This window comes from Prunus persica, chromosome G1 (genome assembly GCF_000346465.2).
Source record: "Prunus persica cultivar Lovell chromosome G1, Prunus_persica_NCBIv2, whole genome shotgun sequence".
In the NCBI taxonomy this organism is placed as follows: Eukaryota; Viridiplantae; Streptophyta; class Magnoliopsida; order Rosales; family Rosaceae; genus Prunus; species Prunus persica.
Window position 1 is genome coordinate 26,842,614 of NC_034009.1, and position 23,914 is coordinate 26,866,527.

General features: G+C 36.6%; 1 protein-coding gene, 3 non-coding genes and 1 pseudogene across 4 annotated transcripts; all 5 read right to left on the reverse strand.

Annotated features, from left to right (window-relative positions):
• LOC18790378 lies at window positions 1,895-3,523 on the reverse strand (annotated as a pseudogene).
• Window positions 8,739-12,571, reverse strand: LOC18793298 (cyclin-D1-1). Its single transcript, XM_007222478.2, has 6 exons — window positions 11,638-12,571; window positions 11,271-11,357; window positions 10,681-10,779; window positions 10,380-10,581; window positions 10,103-10,233; window positions 8,739-10,020 (listed from the first exon to the last, which is right to left on the reverse strand). Exons 1-6 carry the CDS (start codon window positions 11,887-11,889, stop codon window positions 9,781-9,783), a joined length of 1,011 nt encoding a protein of 336 aa, XP_007222540.1. The 5' UTR covers window positions 11,890-12,571; the 3' UTR covers window positions 8,739-9,780.
• On the reverse strand, window positions 17,390-17,463 carry TRNAV-AAC. The gene has a single exon. It is a non-coding gene; the product is annotated as a tRNA-Val (tRNA).
• TRNAV-AAC lies at window positions 17,566-17,639 on the reverse strand. The gene has a single exon. It is a non-coding gene; the product is annotated as a tRNA-Val (tRNA).
• Window positions 17,744-17,817, reverse strand: TRNAV-AAC. Its single transcript has one exon. It is a non-coding gene; the product is annotated as a tRNA-Val (tRNA).

Sequence of the window (23,914 nt, forward strand, 5' to 3'; positions counted from 1 at the left end):
AAACTCTCACACACCAAAGAACCCTAAGATTAAAGTCATCCTTTCACTTTAGAATTTTTAAAATTAAATTAAATTAAATTTCGGGATAGGATGTTACAACATACATGAATTCGATGGTCCAACAAAAGTATTTATGATTACAATTCATATTAGACAATTTTTTATTCTTCCCTTATGAAAGAAATGCTACAGCAATAGGAAGCAGCTCCATAACTAAGAAATAAGTCAATAGTTACCTACATACTATAAGAGTACAGACTAATGAATAAAAAGGATTTTGAAAAGCAAAATACCTCTTTGGCAATACCCCATACTTTTTCCATATATAGAACTCAAGGTGTAATGAATTTGCAGCTGCAACGGCAAGATCATATCCAAATAACTACAAACAAACACAAAAAACCTAATTTATTAACAAAAAGAAATATACAGTAACAAAAGGAAAACTAATTTATTAAGCTGCACTAGAGGTTATAGAGATGTAAAACAAGCCTCTTTCAAGCTATTCTATGCTAAAATTAGCTTATTACACAAATAATGTGGTGGCTTCTTTTAACTCTTATAACACAGCATTTCACCCCACACTAATGACAAGGCTCGCCTAACGGATCTATTGTTAGATCCATATAGCCTTAATAAATCAATAGATACATAAACTGAACTTCGCGTGAGAAGAATCTGATCTAGAAAATTGAAATAACGGATCTATTGTTAGATCCATATAGGTTGGCCTAACGAATCTACAAAATTGAAATAAGAATCTGATCTAGAAAACACATACCTCAACAGATGAAAAATAGAGCTTCGCGTGAGAATAAGGAAGATAAGAAAAAGGGTGTCGTTGTTAATGGAGCAAATAAGGAAGAGGAGAGAAAGCGAGTGTCGTCGTCGTTGATTGAGCGAAGAATGAAGAGGAGAAAGAAAGGGCGTTGTATCGTCGATGGAGAGAAGAGAGAAGATGAGAGAGAGGGGCTGAGATCTGATTTTAAACAAAAGGGTAAAATTATATTTTACCTTTATAATTTAGATAAGCCCAACAAATATGAGCCTCCTCTTTGGCCTAATCCAAAATAACAATTCTTTCCTAGGTATTAAAACCCAAATAAAAATGCTCAAAGTCTCAAATACTGATTAGTAAAGTAAATTATGTCTAATACCTAATTTTTCTAAAATTAAACGATAGTACTTTCATTCCTAAATCAACTAATCAAAACAAAAATAGGTGTAAAAGTCAATGTTCATTCTTCTTTAGTTTTCATGATGATGATTATAATCGTTGGTAAGCATATTTTATGTTCCCCTGCCCAATAAAGATTATCGTGGTTTCATCTTAAAAGCTCTTGCAAGGAACAAGCCTATAGATTCCAGTGTAGATCTTAGTGAGATAATATTCTGGAATTGAGGTTTTGGGGTGGGGTGGTGCTGCTGGAGTCGGGTAAACATGGGGGTGGGTTTCTGTTTTTTGTCTTTAAAGCCTGGCTCAAAACGATGCCAGGTCATTAAAAGTAATTTGAATGCACCTGGACCAACACAACGTCGTTTTGCCCAAGCGCTTTAAAGGAAAAAAAAAAAAAAAAAAAAACCTCGCACTGCATAGCAGGTGCGTGCAAGGCCTTTGGACCAAATCATCGAGCACCTTCTGTGCATTCATGGGGTTTCGTTGCTGCTGTCCATAAGGTCGTATCAGACCTTCACAATCATATTTCAAACCTCCCATGGGGTCGTGCAACCCATCTTGTCCCTTAATGTGTCCGCCACTGGTTGATTCTAGCTTAATAATAATTGCTAATATTGTTAATGTTGATCAATATAAAATACCACATCGGAAAACTTGGTACAATAATATCATGTGGACGTGATTTCACTCCGGTCAGAAGCATTTCATAAACCATAGCTACTTCATATAATACTTGGATCCACCGGACAGATTAATCTTTCCCCTCCTCTTCTCGAGTATTGATTCAATTGAACATTCAAAATACCTACGTCTCTTGAACCAATCCACAGCTCTAGTTGTCAGCAAGAAGAGCTTGTCCAATCCGAGACAAGATGCCTTCTTCTCAATGTAATCAAGAAGCTTATGTCTCTACCCCTGTCGACGACATTCACTAGAAACTGCAGAAGAAGCAACCTCCCCACATTTTTCTTTCGAGAAAGAAACTAAAGCAGCACACGCAACGATTTGACCTTCTCTTTCAACAACAGCGAAGCAATCCATCAATATCATCTCAAGTAGCTCCTCATCACTTCTCCTGACCAGTTCTCCAGAAGCTTGTATAAGTTCTCTCACTCGAGAGAAATCTGACTCTGTGGCCATTCGGGTTCCTTGATAAACGTCGCTTACAACTATCGTCCCCACCTCATCTCTTTTTAACAACTCCAACAACAAAACCCCACCTTTAGTTCCATCTAAGAGATGAACTCTCTCAACCCTTCCCCTGCAAACAAAGGCTGCAGCGGCTAGTTCTGGAATGTAGCCATTTAACCGATGGTTTAGTTGCTGCCTCTCATAACCCCCAATAGCAAAACCTAACCCTTGGTGTTGCTCTTGCTTTTGCTTCCGAATCAACATGTATGTCTCTGCCTCCGCCTCTTTAAGAGTGAGGAACTGAACGAGATGCTTGTCGTCGAGAATTGGGCCGTCCATTATGCAGATAGCAAGGGAGTGAGTCATTCCAACCTCATAAGTGTTGCAATTCATAGCCTCGCCGGAACTGGAATCGCCAATGTTGCGCAACAACACAATGCAATCGCCACCGTCGAGCCTCTCGCGGATTCGACGGACGTCCACTTTCTTAACCTCGCCGATTTCCCCATAATCAACACCGGTAACAACTCCTCCTCTTTTCGCCGCAACAAAGTTGCCGCTCGCAGCGCTCACGTCGACGTCATGAAGACGGCTGTTGTCGCTGCCATGCCGTCGTCGAATGTTGGATATGGAGGGCCCTGCGGAAAGAACTGCCTCTATGTTAGAACAAATCCGCCCGGTCGCCTCTTTTGCAACGTCTAGGGTTTTCGAGTCGGTGACTATGTAAGAACTAACGAACCGTGTTTTCTTTCCTCTGCCTGCCAGAGGTTTATGGATCTCTACGTTGGTGGCTGGAACAAGAACAAACTTGATCCCCAAGTGATGGAGAAAGGCAATGTCCTTGAGAAAAGGGTTTAAGTAATTAGGGTTTGACTCAACTTCGCCGGATATGATGATGACGAAAGTGCAGCCGCGGTGAGCCCACAAGTAGGGCCAAGCCTCTCGAAACCACCGCACGAATTGCTCGTGCTTTGCCTCATCCTCCTCCTCCTTCGCAGAATCATAGATCTCCATGTGGCTGTGATCTCTATTGTTGCACTTGAATAATGTGGAATACCCTCCCATCTTGCCCTTGGCTCTTCCGTTATTTACCATTGGCAGCAAGCGTGAGGGTTTTAGGGTTCTAGTTAGAGAACAATGGTGAGTAGGAGAGTGCAATTTGGTTGCTATGGAAATAATTGTTAAATGGGTACCTAGAAAGCTCGCTGCGGCCATGGGCTACACATGGAGATGAGAATAAACCCTAATTCAAAGAGCTATGACTTTACTTTGTGAGTGGTGGCAAGGGGCAAGTTTTAATTTCTTAAATTTAGTGAACTAATTATAATACGTAGAATAATACTCGAATTGGAAATAATTGGAACAAAATTCTTCCCTATAATTTGAGTCTAGCCTCTCCACACGAGAAAAATAGGACCTATTATCTAATTTTGTTTTAAATTTTAATATTTTTAATATGAAAAAATTATGAATTTATTATATTATCCTCATTTAATTAATAATTTCAATTATTAATATTTGAATTAACCAAGGGCATTTTTTGGTATTTTGAATGTTTCACCATTCTCTGCCTTTTGCTTTATATATAGAAGAAGAAGATAACCCACTTCTTTAAACTATAAAACAGACCTATTTTAAATGGGCCTAAACATTAAAACAAGAAATCGAAATTTGGGTTGTTTTGCTTTTTGATAATAAATTTGGGGGTATGTCAACCAAGACATACATGATGGATCAGGCTGGAAGAAGGAAAAGTAGAGAGATTGGGCTGTAAACAATATCCAATTGATGGATCAGGCTGCTGGGCTCGAAATGAGATTGGGCCTTGGATACTATACCAGATTGATCCTTGTTGGTTGGGTGTTGGGTCTTGTTTAGAAGAAAATGACATCAATGAAAGTGTTTATGAGTGGTGCCATAGGATTCATCTGAATAGTTCACTTAAGTTTAATGAAATGATTTTATGAAAAATATAAAGGTTCACATAAGGGGTCCATATATGACACCCTCGTTATAAAATTTCGCAAGTATTTATGCTATTGGGTGGAATTATACTGTTGTGACGAAAATTAAGATATGTGTGAGTTTTGGGTAAAGTGACAAATAGTATGGATGGCAAATAGAAACTCCAAAATCTTAAACATAAATAAAACTAAAAAGTGGAAGTGAGATTTGATCGTTTGAGCATGCATAGATAATATTTTGGATAACCCCAAAGATCCTACATGTTTTTGTACTTTGCCTATATCATAATTAAATTACTATTTTACTTTACTACCACAAGGGGAAGGGGAGGGAGGGGGAAAGTTAATTGGAAAAAGGCAAAACGAAAGAAAAGTGCTAAATCTTCACCCAAAATAAAAAGAGAAAGAAAAGTGCTAAATTTGTACTAATTTCTAAAGTTAAGTGAAAAGTGTGTCTCCTATCCTAATTAATTAAACATTATTCTTCCTCAACCAATGTTTAATAAATCAAGATTAAGGACGAAGCTTTTTGCTAAACAAAAGCATTATCAGGCATCAGCCCAGCCCCTACTTTTCGGTTAAAATCTTCTGTTACATATGTTCAATTGACGGTTTGAAGATGTTATTTTTATTGTTTCTCTCAATTGTGGGTTATTGATGTGGAATGCACTTAGATGGAATCAATTGTTTCCTTTTTCTTTTTGGCATAGCAGTTCTCACATGCAAAGACAGACACACACACAGGGGAGAACTGCTATACCACTTAGGAACTAGACATGTTCATCACAAAAACAAACTCATACATACATACATACTATTCATGGATGGATTTCTCTTTGAATAAAGGAATTGCACTTGAATGAGTGCAAGATATAATTGTCCTAAATCAACACCATTTATTGGGTTAGGAAATGTTTTGAGGCCAAAAAAGGGGATTTGCACCCCAGATATAGGGGTGTATGCCTCACCACATATTAAGGGTATTTTTCTAATCATTTTCTTTGTCCTGATTATTCTTTTAATGCAGTCTCAGTTGGAGCTTTCGGCTGAGTAAAACTTCCTTTTCGGCTAAGTCATACGACTTAGTAAAATCAAGTCCCATTCATCAATTGTTGGTGCAAGCTACTTGTCGGCCTAATTTATTTACCATGATCATAGGATCTAATTTCGTATGTTATATTGTCAAATTATTACTAAAACATGTTTGATTGGAAATATGACAATAATCGGATAACACATTTAGGTGATTCTTGCTAGCAAAAGACATTTTGTTTGCATTTGAAGAAATTATTATGACAAGAAAACAAACAAATATAGTTAACATTGACATGCAATGTATGATATGATCTAAATGAAGAGATGGTGGCTGTTGAATATTGATGATTAAACAGACGACTCTTTTGTCTCCACTCTTGGGAATGGAGGTCCAGATCCAGGCACTATCAAAAAAGCAAATAAAGAAGATCACGACGCTCCCTCGAGAATAGCCAACCGACCCTCCTCATGTCATCTGCACTTTCAATTCATCTTCTTTTCATGGCATCCAAAGACACTCAATTTGAGTTGTAAAATTAAAGCCAACACATGCACTACCTATAGCTATACCTAGGCTTAAGCTAGCTAGGCCTCCTCATATGAATTTATGATTATGATCAAATTTTATTTTTCTGATGATTTAATGTAAATTTTGTACAGGAGATGGGGACAATGAGTAGTTGAAGGACTTGAGAGTGGTGCTGTCTTGCATTCAGCATAAAATCAAAACCCATATCTGGTATCTGAAATATTCAGCATCATTCTAGCTTTTGAACCCTTTAGTCCAAGGGGCCTATGGACTTTCGCAGCAACCCCACGAGCATATGGTTTTACAACGAAAAATCATCTTTAAAAGCTGAATGTTAGGGTCCTCTATCTTTGTCATTGGCCTCTAAAAGTTGAAATTTCCGCAGGAAAAGGAGTAGGTAAAGAGCTAGATTCTGTTCCCTACACTCCCAAACCCCTACTTTTCTTCACTATTGAGGGCAAAAAGAAATTTTGGCTTTTGGGTTTATACTTAGGATTCCTCACTTTAAAACCAAAATTTGTTTATATAAAAAGGAAGTGTGTGTGCGAGTGTGTGAACAAGTTTTTATCACTGAAAAATAAGAGGGTTGGGCCCTCGCAATTCTATGAAGGTTGGTAGAGTACTTCTGCTCGTATACTCACATTTTAAATGAATGTTTGATCTAGCTCAGCAAATATTAGATATGATCAATTTATAACTTCAATGGTAAAGCACTAATTACTTTCATATACTCTCGAACTTAAAATGAATCGAGCACAACTCATCATGTTCCGCCTTAAGATATTTGTGCATAAAGAAGAAGTAATTATTGAAAATTGAATCTTGTAATTATTGAAGTTAATTATATATCTCAACTTCTCAACACTTAATGACCAAAAAACTTCTCAACACTTACTCATTTTATGCATAATTGTCAATTACCATTCAATCTTTGAACATACATAAACAGGGGAATGATAGCAACATTTTAATCCTCAACAACCCTCGCTCTCACACTTTACTGCTTGGCCTTCGTGGGTGGAGGGGGATTAATAATGGGGGGAGGAAATTGCCTACAAAATCCAAATTCGCATAGGTACCACCTTCCTATTTCTATTCAAAAAAAGAAAGTATAAAGATAAAAACAAAACGATCCACCTTTTAATATCCAATGGGATGGCGTCACGTTACCATCCTGCCCCAATTTGCGGGCTCGATATACTGCCATCAAATTATACTCAAGGGACCCTGAACTCTTTTCTCATGTGACAAGGGCCAATAAATAAATAAATAAATAAAAAAGCATATAATAAATCTTTGTGTAAACAGCACCATGTATGGCTGCTATGGAAAAAATATGATCTTTGGATAAAGTAAAAAGATGATCGAATTGTGCTGATGGCAATGTCATTGCGCTCCACATTTTGTCCTATTTCCTGTCCCTTTTATTTTATTTTATTTAACCTAATCTTTTGTCACATATGATCCATAGGGCTAGGAGGTGGGCTATGGTGATTAAATTAAATTCATCAGTTGATGATCACCAAACCTGCGGACCTGCATTTTGTCTAATGGGTTCACCTTTTTAGTGGGGGTGGATCCGATTGCCATTTGGTGATGGATGGATCGATATCGATGTGGTCCAGGTTAAACTTTCATGGCTCCCACCAAGGCCATAGCTGGCCTAATCAGGCAATTCCAGGTTGCATTAAGTGATTAGCAAGCTGAGATCATAATTAAATCAGAGTTTCATTTAATTCAGTTTAATTTAATTAATTACCAAGTGGATTCCGACAGCATCGATCATGGGATCCACATTGTTGGAAATCCTTCATAAAGCAGAAACTAGTTAATTAGTTTTTTTTTTTTTAAAATTATAAACAAAATAATATTTTAATTACTCTAACGTACGAATAGAGAAATTCGAACTCAATACAAAGAGAATTGATGAACTAACCTAATTCACATGTGCGGAAAAGTAATTAATTCGTAGAAGTTAGCTGGTGTTTTTATGTGAATGTCGTTGGTGGAAGGCATGGCATGAGTTCTACTGTAAAAGGCAGAGCCCAGCCAAGAGAGAAATTAGAGAAAAAGGGTACTTTCTTTCCAACAATTGTCGCTGTAGGGTGGTCCATTTGATATTAAATCAGACGTGTGAGTAAAAGTAAAATGAGATGATGGATGCTGGACAGGTTTCTGTAATGCCACCTGTGAAATGAAGGAGGAGTTGATAAGATTTGCATGACCTGTTGTTGTGCATGCAATGAAATGCAGGTGGTGTTTTAAATGCATGGTTGCCTTTAGCACTAAGCTACATGCAAAAATAATATACCCCATGTCGGGGATCGGTGGCTAAATGACAGGCTCGTAGTTGGCGTTTTTCTATTTGTAGTGTAATAAGCTGGTAAGTACTTCTACTAAAAGCAACTTTTCCAGGCATTGGCTTTTTCCCACCGTATCTCACACTCACTGTGCCAGTTGTTAAATTTTCATAAGAAAAAGACTAAATCCCTGCTCGTTTGGCTGATCAATACAACACAATAATTAAGGTGATATATCGCTATGTCCGGCAGAGCTGTCTGATATCTGGGGGAGCTGATACAACAGCCATGGGGTTGGTCACGAGAGGCCCCCAGAGAGATAAGACTTAAGAGGAGATAATTATTATCACTCACAAACTTCCACACAGTAATATAATAAAACAAAGCACCAAGCTACAAAGTTTGTAATGTCAATCATGTGCTATTTCATCTCCGTTGTATTGTCCTTTACTTTCTATATTTCTTCTTTTTTGTAATATTTCTTCTTTTTTGTAAGTGACATGATGAGAAATCAGAAGAATTTTATAAGTGACATGATGACAGAGGGCAATGCAACCGGGAGTGAAGCTTTTTCTCCATGCACAGAGAAAGAGAGAGAGAGATGAAAGAAACCTGTCTTTATATTATTTTATTGATGATGAATCAAATACAACAAACACGCATGAAAGGCCCCAAAGACCTTTTTTTTTTTCTTTTTTCTTTTTTCTTTTTTCACGCCATATGATAGGAGGTTTCTCCTCCTCATCATCTTGAGTTTTTTTTTTTTTTTTTTTTCTTCTCCCCTTTAACAATAAAAAAATCAACCAAAAAACAGTGTAAGCACACGTGTGACCGTGCACACCCGAGCGAAACACGCAAATAAAAAAGAGTTACAGTATGGTTAGGCCCACCTCATGGCCAATAAAAGAGGCAATTCCCGCCAAAAATGCACTCGCATACACAGATGTGTGCCACCAAGCAGTGCTAAGAGAGCACACAAACCACTCAAAAAGTCTAAAATGGGGGTGGAGCCACCGATCGCATTCACCACGCTGGTTTTTCCCGTCAAACTCAAAAGAGGCAGAGAAGTCTTGACTTGTAAATTGATCCCCGTGAAGCTCAAACTTCAAAGCTCACTCCCCTAATTTTGCCAACCCTAATCTCTCTTTTCTCTTCATCTTTTTTCTTTTGATGCCCCACCAGCTTCATCGTTTTCTTCATTCAACAATCAATGCGGCCTTTGAATTCAATTCCCCACTTCTCTCACGCTTCCATGACTCCACTACATTTAAAAACATATATATATATATATATATATATCTATTTTTCCCCTTCGCTTTCTCATCACACACCAAAACATTACCAAACAAATCCCCTTCTGCCTTGGGAATCTGCAAAGCCATTATTAATAATGAAATAATGGCATTGCCCACCAACAAAACAAATAATAAAATCTGCAAACTCACCAAACTCTCTCTCATACATACATACACTTATATATAGACACTATAATCTACACAAAACCCATGATCAGGTCAATTTTAATCCCAAAACCCTCCTAAAAAAATATTGAGGTTTCTAGACAACTTTTTGGACCACCATTTTCCTTTCTTTTATTTATAGTTTCCCTTTCCCCCATCTCTCTCTCGCTATCTCTCTCTCCTCTTACTCGGAGTTTCCCTTGTCATCGTCTACCCATAAGCAGTTATTCAATTTCCTCCTTTTATATGACATTGGTGATGATGATGATAAGGAGACTGACGAGGACGATGACTCAGAACTGGACCTCACTCTGCCCCGAACCGTAACTCGAAGCTGTGGCAAAACATCGGGTGATGACTTTTTTATCCCACTATTTTCAACCACCACTTCTTGCATTAATCGATAGCATCCGATGATTTTCTCCTGCAAATTCATTGAAAATGAATACATATATAATAATTATTTTAAAATCCCAATTGAAATCATCAGAGTCCCATGTGCTTACTTTGCTCAGTCCACCACACCATGATTCAGCATGTTCCGGATTTTCAAGCGACAAATTAGGGATTTCATTGGCTGCGGAAAGTATGGCTGCCGCAGCAATGCATGATGGCCAATATTCAAGAAAGCTAGCTTCTGTTGACATAATCAATCAACAAGAACAAGTCAAGAACCACTAGTTATATATTATAATAATATGTACTCTAGTGTAGTGTAAAGCAGCCTTTTCTACGTAGACGTACTGCATGTATATGTATTTCGTTAAGTACATGTACACGTACCTTTGATATTCGATAATATGATTTCTGTGGCCCGTGAAACCAGAAATCCGATGAAAGTTGCCGCTGGGTCGAGCTTGCATGCAAAGAAAGCGACGAAGCTGAAGGGTGTTATGGATCGTAGCCTCCAATCCAAAACACCCAGCACAAGGAGCTCCATCCTACGGATTGTTCTCGGTTCGAAGATAAATTGCGTACCTTCCACCTGCGACACATATTATTATGTCCTAAACCTTTAAACAAATTGATAAAATATTAGATTAAGAAGAAATTAGCGTTGGTTGTGTGTGTATTATATATGTACCTGTAAATCTAACAGAGAAGGAACTAGAGGTTCCTCCATCTTAGCAGCTAAGGACAAGCAAGCAACACTTAAAAGTTGCATTGGCCACCCATTTGCTTGCTGAAACAAACAAACAAACAAACAAAACGAATACTATTAGCAAAAGCTTTTATCGTCATCACATATATATAATAATTAAACACATTAGATTATTGCTCTGTGATAGAGTTTATTACTCGAGATTTTATGCTACAAGTATTTTTCACGTGCAATGCACGTGACAAGAAAAAAGCAAATTATGATAAATAAAAGGCATGTAATAATTAGTATAATTGTACTTTTATACTGTAGTTATTATAAAGTCCAATTAAAGATAATCACTATGTTGGGAGCTTAGAGGATCGTAATTGCCTCGTCATCCCATGAACTTTATAATGAAACAGTACGTACGCCCAATCACCTACTGTACAGATTTCCACATACGTTTGAAAAGTCAAATATAATTACTAATACATAATTAAAGGTTTTCACCAATAATTAAGATAATTAATCTTCAACATTATCCAGCTTCATCACATAATCATCCAAGCGTTAACGGAGACTGAGTTTACCGGCAACCGGCGGGAGTACAAGAACCGATCCAAGTAGTTAACGGAGAGATACGCCGTCAGCGGGTGAAACCCGTAGTAACTCTGGACCTGCAAAACCATCCATACATGACGTAATATTAATTAAACTAATAATCATAAGTGAAACGATCTAATGTGAACCGCCAGCGAGCTTTGTAGTTAGATCCGGCGGCTGATAAAGAAAATCTTCACTTCAGCCAAACAGTACGCAACCCCGGCGCACATTAGAAAAGCCGGAGACAATACGGTCAATAGATCTAACGAGCGCACGCGCATGCCATGGCAATCATGTAATAAGTGCAAAGTTAGTGTCCGATTATGAAAATCTGGAATTTGATTGGTTAATTACCTTCAGAATCCATGCAACGGAGTCGGCTCGGGCGGAGATGTCGAGGGAATGATCGGAGTTGAAGCGAGACAAGTAGTCGAAGCCGGGGACGTAGTTGCGCTCGTCCTCTATGAATCCGGCGATGGATTCTTCGCTACACGCCGGAGATTCCAAGTCCGACGAGCATTCCGGCGACTCTCCGGACAGAATTCCGGAGTAGTCCTCGCAGCACAGTAGGTCGGAGAAGCAGTCGGAGCTCCAAACCGATGACATGATGGTGGTGATGATGATGATGATCGCTGCCGTCTCCGATCGATAATCTCCTTCATTCTCTCGCCATCGCTTGGTGACCGTCGGATTTGATCCGAGAAGTCGCCGGAATGCTTGTCTCTGTGTGTGTTTAGAGAGAGGGGGGGAGAGTGTGTGTGTTTGTGTGCGTGTGTGTGCGTGTGTGAGGGAGATGAGTAGACAGTCTTTAGACTTTGAGATTTTGATTTGGCGATTCTATCTGTTTCGTTGGATATAAATAAATATGAGGTGCTGTATTTAATTTAATTTATGGGTTTTTTTTTTTTTTTTTTTTTTTTTGTTGGAGGTGAAATTTCTAGACTGGAAAAGGAAATTTGATTTTCCCGGGAAAATATAATGTTCCGTTTTTTGGGGGGAAATATTACGTAAACAATGCGTGATGGCTACTGGAGTTCCATCACGTCAACTTACACAATAGCATGGTGATGCCACGTGGCCCATAGGATTTACTGATTTTATCTTTTTCAATTTTTTGGTAAGATGTCTATTTTTTTCTTTTCAAATTCAAGATAACGAGTCATTCAAACTTAGGAATTGTATAATTTTTGAAAAAAACTGATAGTTAGTTGTGCGCAAAGGACTCGTTAGTATTGTAGTTGGAATAATTGTTCTTCTATAAAAGGTTATGAATTTCAGTTTTAATATCTGTATGTGTGAATTTAATATATTATTATTTATTTAATTTAATAGATAATGTATTTAAAACAAAAGTAAATTTAGTTGTTGGTCTCCTCTTATTTTGTTTTATTCCATTTCAAAATCATCATTTTGTAGTTTCTTAATAAATAATGTCATGTCATGTCATAATTAAATTTATTTGATCAAAATATAATAAAGTATGGCAATTCTTTTCGCACTTAAAAACAAAACTGTTGATGTGCGTGCCTAACATGGTTCTTTTCTCTAGTTGTTGTCAATGGTTTTTCTAAACAGATTTTATATTTTAGAGGTCAACATTTTGCTAATTCTGGCTCTTAACAATGTTGTCCACCTTTTTAAATCATCCAGATACTCATTGATTGGTGTTAATTGTTTGTTTTTAAGAGTAAAATTAGTAAATAAATTCCATGAAAACATTTTGTTTGTTTGTTTGTTTACAAAATTGGTTTGGAGGGAAACAAATGGAGACATTAGAAAAGTCCCCAACCAGTAGATTTGTATATGCATCTGCCCTCATTATCGACCTTAGGGCAATATACTTTTGAATATAAATATATATATATATTTATTTATTTATTTATCCCCCTCCATTAATTTGAGGTTTGAACAATGCGTAGACCTACAACGTGTAGTCTTGTATGGATGCATATGAGATGACATGACATATAATTTACATTGGTGGACCTTGTTTGGATGTCACAGTTAACTTAATACCATTTCACACAGTCACGGCATGCACCAACATATATATGAATGGCTTTATCGTTTGATTTTGGGGCTTTGCTTTTGTTTGTGGACATGACATCATTGATTATGAATATGGGGGCACTCTCATTTCCTGCTTAATCTAATCAAATAATTATAAGAAATTTTGATACAAAGAAAAAAGAGGCAAAATGGGTCGGGTGGCACTACCAAAAGTAAAAGGAGAAGACCACACCAAGTAGACTTTGGATCAAGCTTAAACTTTTACCTTCTATATAACACATTGGATACTTAAATAATACATTGATTGTAGACCTGTTCGGATAAGTCTGTTTGTCGAAATAGTGAATTTGTCTCTTTACACTTAAATTTGAATTCTCAATCTTTTAAAATAGTTTAAACTATTTATTCTATAAAAAGAATATAAGTACATAAATTCGAATAAATATATAAAGTAGCACAAACAAATTTTTGTTTTGCTTTAGAAGGGAAAGTGTAGTGATCTAATTGTTAACTTTTGTGGAGCTTGACGATTTAACATCGAAAAGATTGTGGGATTTTTCGTTTTATTGGTACAGAGAAAAGAAAAAAAAAAAAAAAGTGGAAAGTAAGCTATCTCTTTCTCTGTGACATGATGATTTAACATTTTGAACTCTTAAAAGTTAATAGAATGTGAATAATTAAAGTAGCCAATCTCGTACTGCCATGACACCAAAAAAAAAAAAAAAAGGACTATAATTTTCCAATTAGAGGTGAAATTATTAAACAACCTTTTCATCTTGATGATGACAAAGCTGTCCCATTCAAATCCGTGTATGTGAATAACAGAGGCTACTTTTTCCAGTAAACATAAATAAATAAATAAAACAAAGGCTGCTTTCTGGTAAAATCTAATCGAATTAAATTGCTGGGCCGGGTATCTGTTGTCAGCCCAGTTCTGTGGTTATTGACTGGTCAATGGATCAATTGGTGGGAAGTAATGACAGTCAAAAAAATATAATGTACGATCATCGACCCTACTTGCCAGTTGCAAACCAACAAGAAGAACAAGAAAATAAAAGGGACTGAAACGTTAGCCTGCGGGTTGGCACATGAATGTGAAATGCTTGAAATAAAATGTCCTTGACCTTCAGTATAGGGAAGGTCCTGAATTGTTGATGTATATTTGTGAATGCATCAACGATTTGATTAGGGACTGTTTACTTTTATGCGAGCGACAAGTTCTTAATTATTGATGTATATGAGCATAACCGAAGAAAGATCACTCGTCATGTGAACCCGTGTCATTAATGCTGCAAATATTTGGTGGGAAATGACTATAGCATAAGAGGACATAAACTGCGTGGGAGTGGTTGTAGTGTAATGTGTTCCTCAACAGCACATTATGAGTGATTTGACTCCCTGCACATCCAACATAGGGTGGTAGCTCGGAACATTTACTTGATTCATATGACATATATATATAGTACTAGTTTGTGTTCCTCATGTCCTGTATTTCCACGTTCAGATTTGGGGAGACATTGGCGCTTCAAGTTGGGATTTGAATTTTGATGTTGTGTGGAGGGAATTTTGTTGGTTGTTCCATTATTCAGAAGAAAATTCAAGGGACATTAAATTCAATAAAATCCCAACATACTTTGGATTTAATTTATTCATATTTTAATTGAACATCGCATCCAAATTCAAAGCAATCATTTTCCACTTTTATTTTTGGATAGAAGAGATGAAATTTAGTACGTGGACTGTTAGGTGGTCAGTCTCAGTATACTACATGCTTTTGAATGACAGGTAGAATTTTCATCCCTAAACTAAAGTGGCACGGTTCGTAAAAGGGTGATGTCAGGCTTATTACATTTTTATACCGTATTATGTATCGCTTTTTTAATAAAGGTGAAGCCCACTCAACCCAATTCAGCATTTGCTTACAAAATTATACTTGTATATTATATGATCCAACATGTCAGAAGACTTTACTCTGAAAGTAAAACTATGACTTGCTATATAAATTTGTCTATGTGTTAATTAAGAAGAAATTTTATAAAATTTTAAATTTAAAAAAAAAACAATGTGTGGAGGAGATGGGCTAGCCGTGTCTGTCCAGCTCTGCCCCATGACATGAATCATGATAATTTAATTGCTAGTTTTCGTAAAAGATGATGTGGGATCAGCACTGTTTTTTTAGCTTTTGATAATTTGCTCTCCTTGTATTATCTGCCACTCTCAGACAAGACAATTGGAGAGAGTTGCTTTTAATTTTCTTTCTTTTTGTCAGGCAGAGTGAAGAAGAAGCTAGAGTTTTTTCATCAATAATAGACTCCCTTCCCTTTGATGCTGAAATGAATTCTGGTATCAGTTCCTATCCATATGCTTTTAGTATTATTAGACTCTCAAAAACTCTAATGTATAAATAATAGGACCCATAACGTAGCTCCCCTTTTGCATTTTGGTCAATGCGTAGATTGAGATTGAGCTTTTGAATATTAGGTTGTGCCGCTGATCATGATTTTGGGGAAAATATGCATTTTCAATCAGTAAATCATTTTATAATGACTCTCAAAATTAATTAATTGCTCATTCCCATCCTATCAAGTTAATTAAGCAGTGTTTAATTAAGTTTAACTTATATAATTCCAAATTTACAACCCAAAAAGAAAAATGACAAAATAATGGATTTTCAGAATTTGCATATTTTTGTTATGCAACTGACAAAACCGGCTTGTCTCTGGTTTGAGTTCTTCTCATGTTTGATAGCAGACAATTAGACAATAAATAATTATTATTATTAAAACCAGTTGCTAACTTGTTCGGTGGATATATGGGATAAGGAAGACCGAACCGAGATCTGTACAAGAAGAAGAAAAGAAAATCAAAACAGAAGAACAGGAATCTGGGACTGAAGCCAAATAAGTAGTTAGTATTTGGTATTTTGGAGTGTCAATCATATTCATATATATATAAAAATATAAATATGGTTTTCATAATTATATGTTGAACTGAAATGCCAATCAAATGATAACTATAGATTATAGACTTGATGGATAGCTCTCACTCACCTAATGCCTAATGCCAACAAACATGCTTGGAATTGGAAACCATGCACTGATTGCTTGCCCCCTCTGTTCTGGAGTCTGTTGCTCTATTTTTCTATTCCCAGGTCCATGAGTTGATGCTGACTTTTGTGCTGTTTAAAATAATGCATTATTAGTATTATTTTTTTATACAAGCGTTAAGTTAAATTATAAGAGCGCACATGTAAAAGTTTTGCAAGTGAAGATATTATTTTAAGAGTGCTGCTAAACGAATCCTAAAATTTATTGAGTACACTCTATTATCAAACTATTTATTGAATTATTAATTTATTCTAATATAAAATGATCCAAAAGGACATATTGAATTGTGAAACAATAAAATTTTAATAAGTACACCTTACTCACTATATTCAACTCTTATCAGATATAGAAAAGTCTTCGTATTGCTTAGTGCTCACGAATAACACAGTGAGTATTAGTTTATGATTGATATTACGAAATTAAAGATTTTGATGAAACCCAAAATCTGAAAAGAGGGCACAGATTCATGTAAAAAGAGAAATCTGGTTTATGATTGGTATTAGAGTGTTGTATTAGGGCTATTTTTGGTAGTTAAATAGGATGTACTTAGTTAATTTTATATTTTGATTAAAATATTAAGGTTAACTTAAATTATAGAATGTACTCAATTAATTTTAAGGTTCATTTAACAACATTTTTTTTTTAATGAGCTAGATTCCGTCGGCACATTTTTTTAAGATATGATCTTTAATAACCTGTCAAACAAGGATGAATCTGGGCTCGGATGGATTGAGAAATGACAAACCTAGAAAAGGAGCTGGGCCTTTAGTGAATGGTTGTAGAAAAATCTGACCAAAAATATAGAACAAGAAGTGCACCTTGATGGGATTTATGTATAAAAAAGGATAAACTTTTCAAAGCAGCAAAAGTGAATGGGGCTTGAATTTCAATTGGTTGGTTAGGAAGGTAAGACCAACCAAACCAAGCCCAGTGAAAAATCATTGCCTCCGCTGTATTTCTTCAGCTCCAAAAACAAAAAATTCAACAAATGGCTTCGCCCAGGCTCGAACTGGGGACCTTCAGTGTGTTAGACTGACGTGATAACCAACTACACCACGAAACCATGTTGTTAAGTTCCCGCAATATGTTATTTTTAAAGATGAACTAAACTGAAGAGAATCCATAAAACAAAAGTGAAATCTGAAAAAGGGTTGGTCCTTCAAAATGGCTTCGCCCAGGTTCGAACTGGGGACCTTCAGTGTGTTAGACTGACGTGATAACCAACTACACCACGAAACCGTATTGTTAGGTTCACGCAATATTTTGATTTTAAAGCCTAACTCCATTGAAGAGAATCCACAAAAACCAAAGTGAAATCTCATAAACAGTTTGTCCCACAGAAATGGCTTCGCCCAGGTTCGAACTGGGGACCTTCAGTGTGTTAGACTGACGTGATAACCAACTACACCACGAAACCATGTTGCCGAGTTCACGCAATATTTCGGTTTTAAAGCCTAACTCAATTCAAGAGAATCCATAAAACCAAAGTGAAATTTCAAAAACAGTTTGTCCTACGAAAATGGCTTCGCCCAGGTTCGAACTGGGGACCTTCAGGGGTCGTTTGGTACGGCGGACTGTCATGGACTCTACTAAATCTTAGGACTGTCTTGGATTAGCTCGGATTGGCCTAAGCTGGATTAAGTACTGGCCTGCGTTTGGTGATGCGTCGGACTAAGAAGCTGGATTGTAAAAATAGTGAAAACCTATGTTTGGTACTGTGTTGGACTAAAAAAATTATTTAAATATTTAAAATTAATTTGGGATTTTGACCTAAAACTAAATAAATACTACAAAGAAACCAATGAGATATGTATAATTTATTATATATAAAAAAATTTAAAATATTTTTTAAAGACAAACTATCTTTATCTTTTATCTTTTATCTGTTTTCTATTTTTTCTTTCTTTCTTCCTTTTCTCTCCTTCTCTTTTCTTCTTCCTTCCCAGCCCTGTTTCTTTTTTCTCTTTTCTTTCTCCCTCCCGATCTCTCTCTGGTTCTCTCTATTTTTTTCTCAAATATTGACACAACATTGGTATCCCTTTTTTTATTTTTTATTTTTTATATTCCCCTCCCAAACCTTTCTCTGCTTCCCTCTCATTTTCTCTCTATTCTTCCCCCTTCTTCCCCCCGCCCCCCCTTCCTTTTTTGTTGTTGTTGTTACAGAGGGGGTAAACGCCCCAAAACAAAAACAATTAAATATGACAAGGGGAGGTCTGGCAGGACCTTGAGCATCAACATCTAAAATGGCTCTAAGGAAGGCAGGAGTTTCTTCAAAAACATCGAGGCCATGATTAAACTTGTGATTGGCAGCCAAGGTCTCTTGTTCCCTTTGAAGTCACAGATCCTCATCTTCTTCGAAGTCACAAATCTCCATTTGGTTTCACTGAGCCACGGCCAATGGTTGGTAATTTTTCGAAAGGTTCAATTGGGTTGTGGTTCCACTGGGTTTGATTTGGTGGTGGTTGATTCAAGTGGTTGAGTTTGAATTGGTGGTGGTTGGTTGGTGTGACTGGGTTTATGGTGGTGATAATTCTAGGTGAAGAAGAAGAAGAAATTGATTCTTGAAGCTTGGATATGGATTTGGTCTTGCGATTGGATTAGTCGGACTTGCGCGTCAAAATAGCACGCTCGCTATTTTGCGAACTGCATTTCAGCCTCTCTGTATAAGGAGAGCGAGTGAGGAGGTTTTTTAACTGTTGGACTCCACAATCCCATTTAACTTAGTCCCCCATTTTACCAAACATGGGTTTCAAGGCTTATTTAGCATAGTCCTGTCTAGTGAGGCATACCAAACACACCCTCAGTGTGTTAGACTGACGTGATAACCAACTACACCACGAAACCTTGATGTCAATAGTTCGACTTACATAGCAACAATTCAACTAAAGAAATTCATAACACCAAATATTGCTCACCTCCTTTGATGGAAGGTGACATTCCTCGTTCATATAAATGATAGTTTGACACATGTGTAAAAATAATTTATTAAAAATAAAAAAAAACTCTTACAAGTCAAATTATTATCGACAAAAATGTGGAAATTCATATTTACAAATCAAAATTTAGACACATACAAAAACAATTCACACAAAATATAAAAAGAAAAACTTTAACACACATGAAATTATTATTAGCAAAAATACAGGAATTTCTAGTTATAAGAGCATCTCCAGCGCGCAACCCAAATCGGGAGAAAGGGCCCCCTCGCGAGCCCAAGCGCCTTCCAGCGCGAGAGAAGAAGCCCGAAACAAGAGCTGGGTCCCACCAGCCCGGGTAGGCCCAAGGCAACTTTCGACTGGGCTTTAGCCTGAGGGCTGTGACGTCAGCACGGTAATTCAAATTTTTTTTTACCTCTGACGCGTGAATTACACGCGCCAACGGTAAAAAAATTTGACTTCCGCGCACTGACATCAGCCATGACAGAATCCGACGGGCATGTGCCACGTGTCGCAACAGAGACGCTCCGATCGTTTTTTTCAGAAATCCGACGGTCCTCCTTTTTTGGCTAAAAATATTGCAAAAAAAATCGAAAAAATTCTGAATTTTTTTAAAAAAAATACCAAAAAATTATGTATTTTTTTTCCTATAAATACCTAACCATTTTATTTACTTTTTACACCAAATCTTCATATAATTTCTTCTCCATCCAATATTTTGTACTCTCCACTCACATTATTCACTTTCCACACCAATTCTCCATACAAACTATTCTCCTTCCAATATTTTTTACTCACATTTTTCACTTTCCACACCAATTCTCCATACAAACTCTTCTCCTTCCAATATTTTTTACTCTCCACTCACATTTTTGTACTACTTTCCATTTGTATATATATATAAAAAAAAATGGCATCTTCTGTCGAAACCGGAGGGTCGTGGTCAACTCAGGAAGATATTGCGTTGTGTCAGTCTTGGGTGAACGTTAGTCATGACCCTATAACGGGCAATGAGATGAAGTTCCATCATATGTTGAACAAAATTCATGGAGAATTTTGTCAAAGATTGGGTTTCATTCGGACCGAAATTGCCTTGTCAAGTAGATAGAAACTTCTAAACAAAGAGTTAGGGAAATGGAGAAATGTCTTGACAAAAGCAAGGGAGAACATTCGAAGCGGTCAAAATCTATCCGATGAGGTAAAATATTTATAATTGCCATTTTAATCAATTTAATGTAACTTTTTTTTTTATTGCATATTCTATTTCTTTTTCTTGCATAATCTTTTTTTTTCTTTTTGCATTTCCAATTTGTCTATAATTTCTTGCATAATCAATTTTATTCTTGCATAATTTTTTTTTTCTTGCACTTCCAATTATTTATTTTTAATAGATCATACAAGCACAAATATGGTTCGGTGCCACGGGGCAAGGCAAAAAAAGTTTCGTGCATTTCTAACGTTGGGAAGTTGTGAAGGATTGTTCGAGATTCAAAATTATTCCTACCGGTCCGCTGGTTGTGTTGAATGAGACACTGCTCCACGATTCACCATTAACCGATTCGCCATTGGACTCCCCAATGGAAACGGAGTCACCACTCCCACGTCCGCCGAGACCTATTGGGAGAAAGGCGGCACAGGCCAAGAGAGGGGGCACTTCGAACAATGAATGTGTACAATTATTGGAGCAAATAGCTAAGAACACCTAATTAAGAATTGAGAGAGACTTGAAAAGAGATGAAGCGGACAAGGCACGAGAGGAAGCATTTGCAATACAACAACAGCAATCACAGGAAAAAGACATGGATGATAGAGAGATGAAAATCATGGCCATGGATACGAGCCATATGTCTCCTGAAACAAAGGCCTATTGGAAGCGTAGAAGAAGGGATGTGATGAGAAGAAAACTTTTCCATGACGACGAACCTAGCAATACGAATTGGTTAAATGTTGAAAACCATTAGGTTGTATTGAAACACCTTTGCCATATGTTGTATTGTTGTATTGTTGTATTATCCTTTAATTTGTTGTATTGTTTCCTTTCTATTCAATAAAAAAAGCATTAAATAATATGACTATTTATTAAAAACATTTGAGCATCAAAACAAAGATTAATTAAAAACAAACTTTAATTTATTGCAAACAACACACAAAACAAACCATACATAAAAGCATAATAAAATAAAAAAACATAATTTCAAAAATCACCACACACAAAATAAAGCATAATTAAAAACAAAGCATAATTCCAAACAAAGCACTAATCTTGACTTCATCCATTGTGATTGCCTCTCATCTCCCACAAGTGCTCGATCAAGTCAACTTGACGTCTCTCGTGAACATATGAAGATTGCATTTCTTGATAACGATCAATCATGAGGTTGTTGAATCGACCATCCCGAACTAACGGTTCGGGCTTCATTGGTAGTCTATTTGGTCCCATCGGCCTTTCATATATTCTTGTCAACGCTGTGTTCATGGGACCGGGTTCAAACACCTCTGGAGCATCGTAGTCATACTCATTCTCCACAATCATGTTGTGGAGGATGATGCAAGTCATCATAATACTCTACAGCACCTCCTCATCTAGCATCTGAGTAGCACCCTTAATAATTGCCCAACAAGCTTGCAAAATACCGAAACACCTTTCCACGTCTTTCCTGTAACCTTCTTGAAAGGAAGCAAAGCTTCTTTCCTTCTCGAATTGGGGATTCAGAATTGTTTTCAAGAATGTCGTCCACCTAGGATAAATTCTGTTGGCAAGGTAGTTGTTAGATAAAAAGTGTAATAAAGAAATTAAAAATTCACCCAACATAATCTCACTCTTATTTACAAATAGGAGTTTTTATTTTTAATTGAATATGACCCACTCAAGATAAAAAATATCTCTTAATTATAATCTCTTTATAAAGAGAAAACCCTTTGATTCCAATATGAAAAATGAAATAAATAATGGAATTTGATTTGATGTTACAGCTGCATCCAGGGAATCCTAGACTGCCTACATACCCCATTTTGGGGATCAAGCCTTTTGTAGTTCTCACATAATTTGATTGGACTTTCAAGGAATGAATGACCCCTTGAAAGAATTTGTGGTATGAGAAATATTTTATGGAATTTGGATGAATGTGGTTGGATCAGGGATTCAATTTGATTTTGTGGTTGGAAAAGTGTTTGGGGCGAATTTGGTTAAGGACACCAGGGATTCTGTTTGGACTTGCGGTCGTATCTGGATTGAATTTCCAAATTGCCTACGTATCCTTGGCGGAATCAAACCAGACGTAGTTCAGAAATTTTGATTGGATTTTCAAAGAATGAATGACCCCTTGAAAGAATTTGTTGTTTCAGAGATTTGAATTTGATCTCACTGAAATTTGCATGGGTAGATAACTCATAATGAAATTTGAAATGATTTTGTACCATTTGAGAAATTTGGGATCTTCGTATCAATTATTTGCTCATTGATACGTTTTTATTTTGAAGGGAATTTTGGACGGACCAATTTCGATTTGAGGAAAAGGTCCATCCAACTTTATTTGATGGTTGTTAACTGGTATTTTCTAGCACTTGAGAATTGTCAATGGTTGGCTCCATTAAACATGTGAGAGTTGTTATACTGTTCGAACACTTGAATTTGGAAGATGACCCACTTGCCCTTCATCCTTTCTTTGACGATTTTTGGATATTTGGCTGGGAACATGCGAGTCTCTGCATGTCCAGCAAAACCAATTAGTTGGGCTTTGGGTTTGCTATTATCACATCTTCACTAAACAACAAACTCTTCACCCCACTTTCTTCCTTTACTTTTTCACTAAACAACGGCAGTCCATTCCTTCTTTGATTTGTAACTGGAGCTTTTGCTGGGGCAAAGTCCCATTTAGCTTGGCCTGCAGGACGCCAGAGAAAGGCTTGTTGCCCACTTGTGCCTTCATTTTCTTCTTTATTTGTTAAAGACTCCAAGGCTCCAGGGAAATTGAGGGGTGCAAATTAATTCTCTTGTGCTTGACTTGGAGAAGTTTTGGTCTGACAAGAAAACAGTTTTCTTTTTGAACATAAACCTCTTGAATATCTTTGTCTATCTGTTTGTTACTCAAAAGCACCTGCATTATTTTCATTGAGTATGTCTAAAGAAAATTAATAGGCATTTTAATGAGCCCATTAATTTACTCACATATGGTTTTGAGGATTTAAAAATTAATCAATTAACCACATAAATTATTTGGACCACCCATTAAATATTTTGGGCTTTTGAGAGTTAATGGGTAATTTGTTTTGTCGACCCATCAATTTGTTTTTCGGGCCTTTTAGTTGGTCCATAAATAGAAGGTCCATGTCAGAAAAAAACTTTGAGAGCTAGTTGCATTTGAAATCGATATCTATTTGGAGTAGTAGAGATCGATCCAAACTGAGCCACTCCCATCCTTATCTGGATCAATTCAAACTGAACCCAATTATATATCTCTTCAGCCACTCATCTGCCACAATCAATACGGAGCCTAGAGTCTTAGACGCCAAAACCAAGGCAAGACCTTTGCTTTGCTCCTATCTGTCAGACTACATAAACCATTAAAATATTAATTT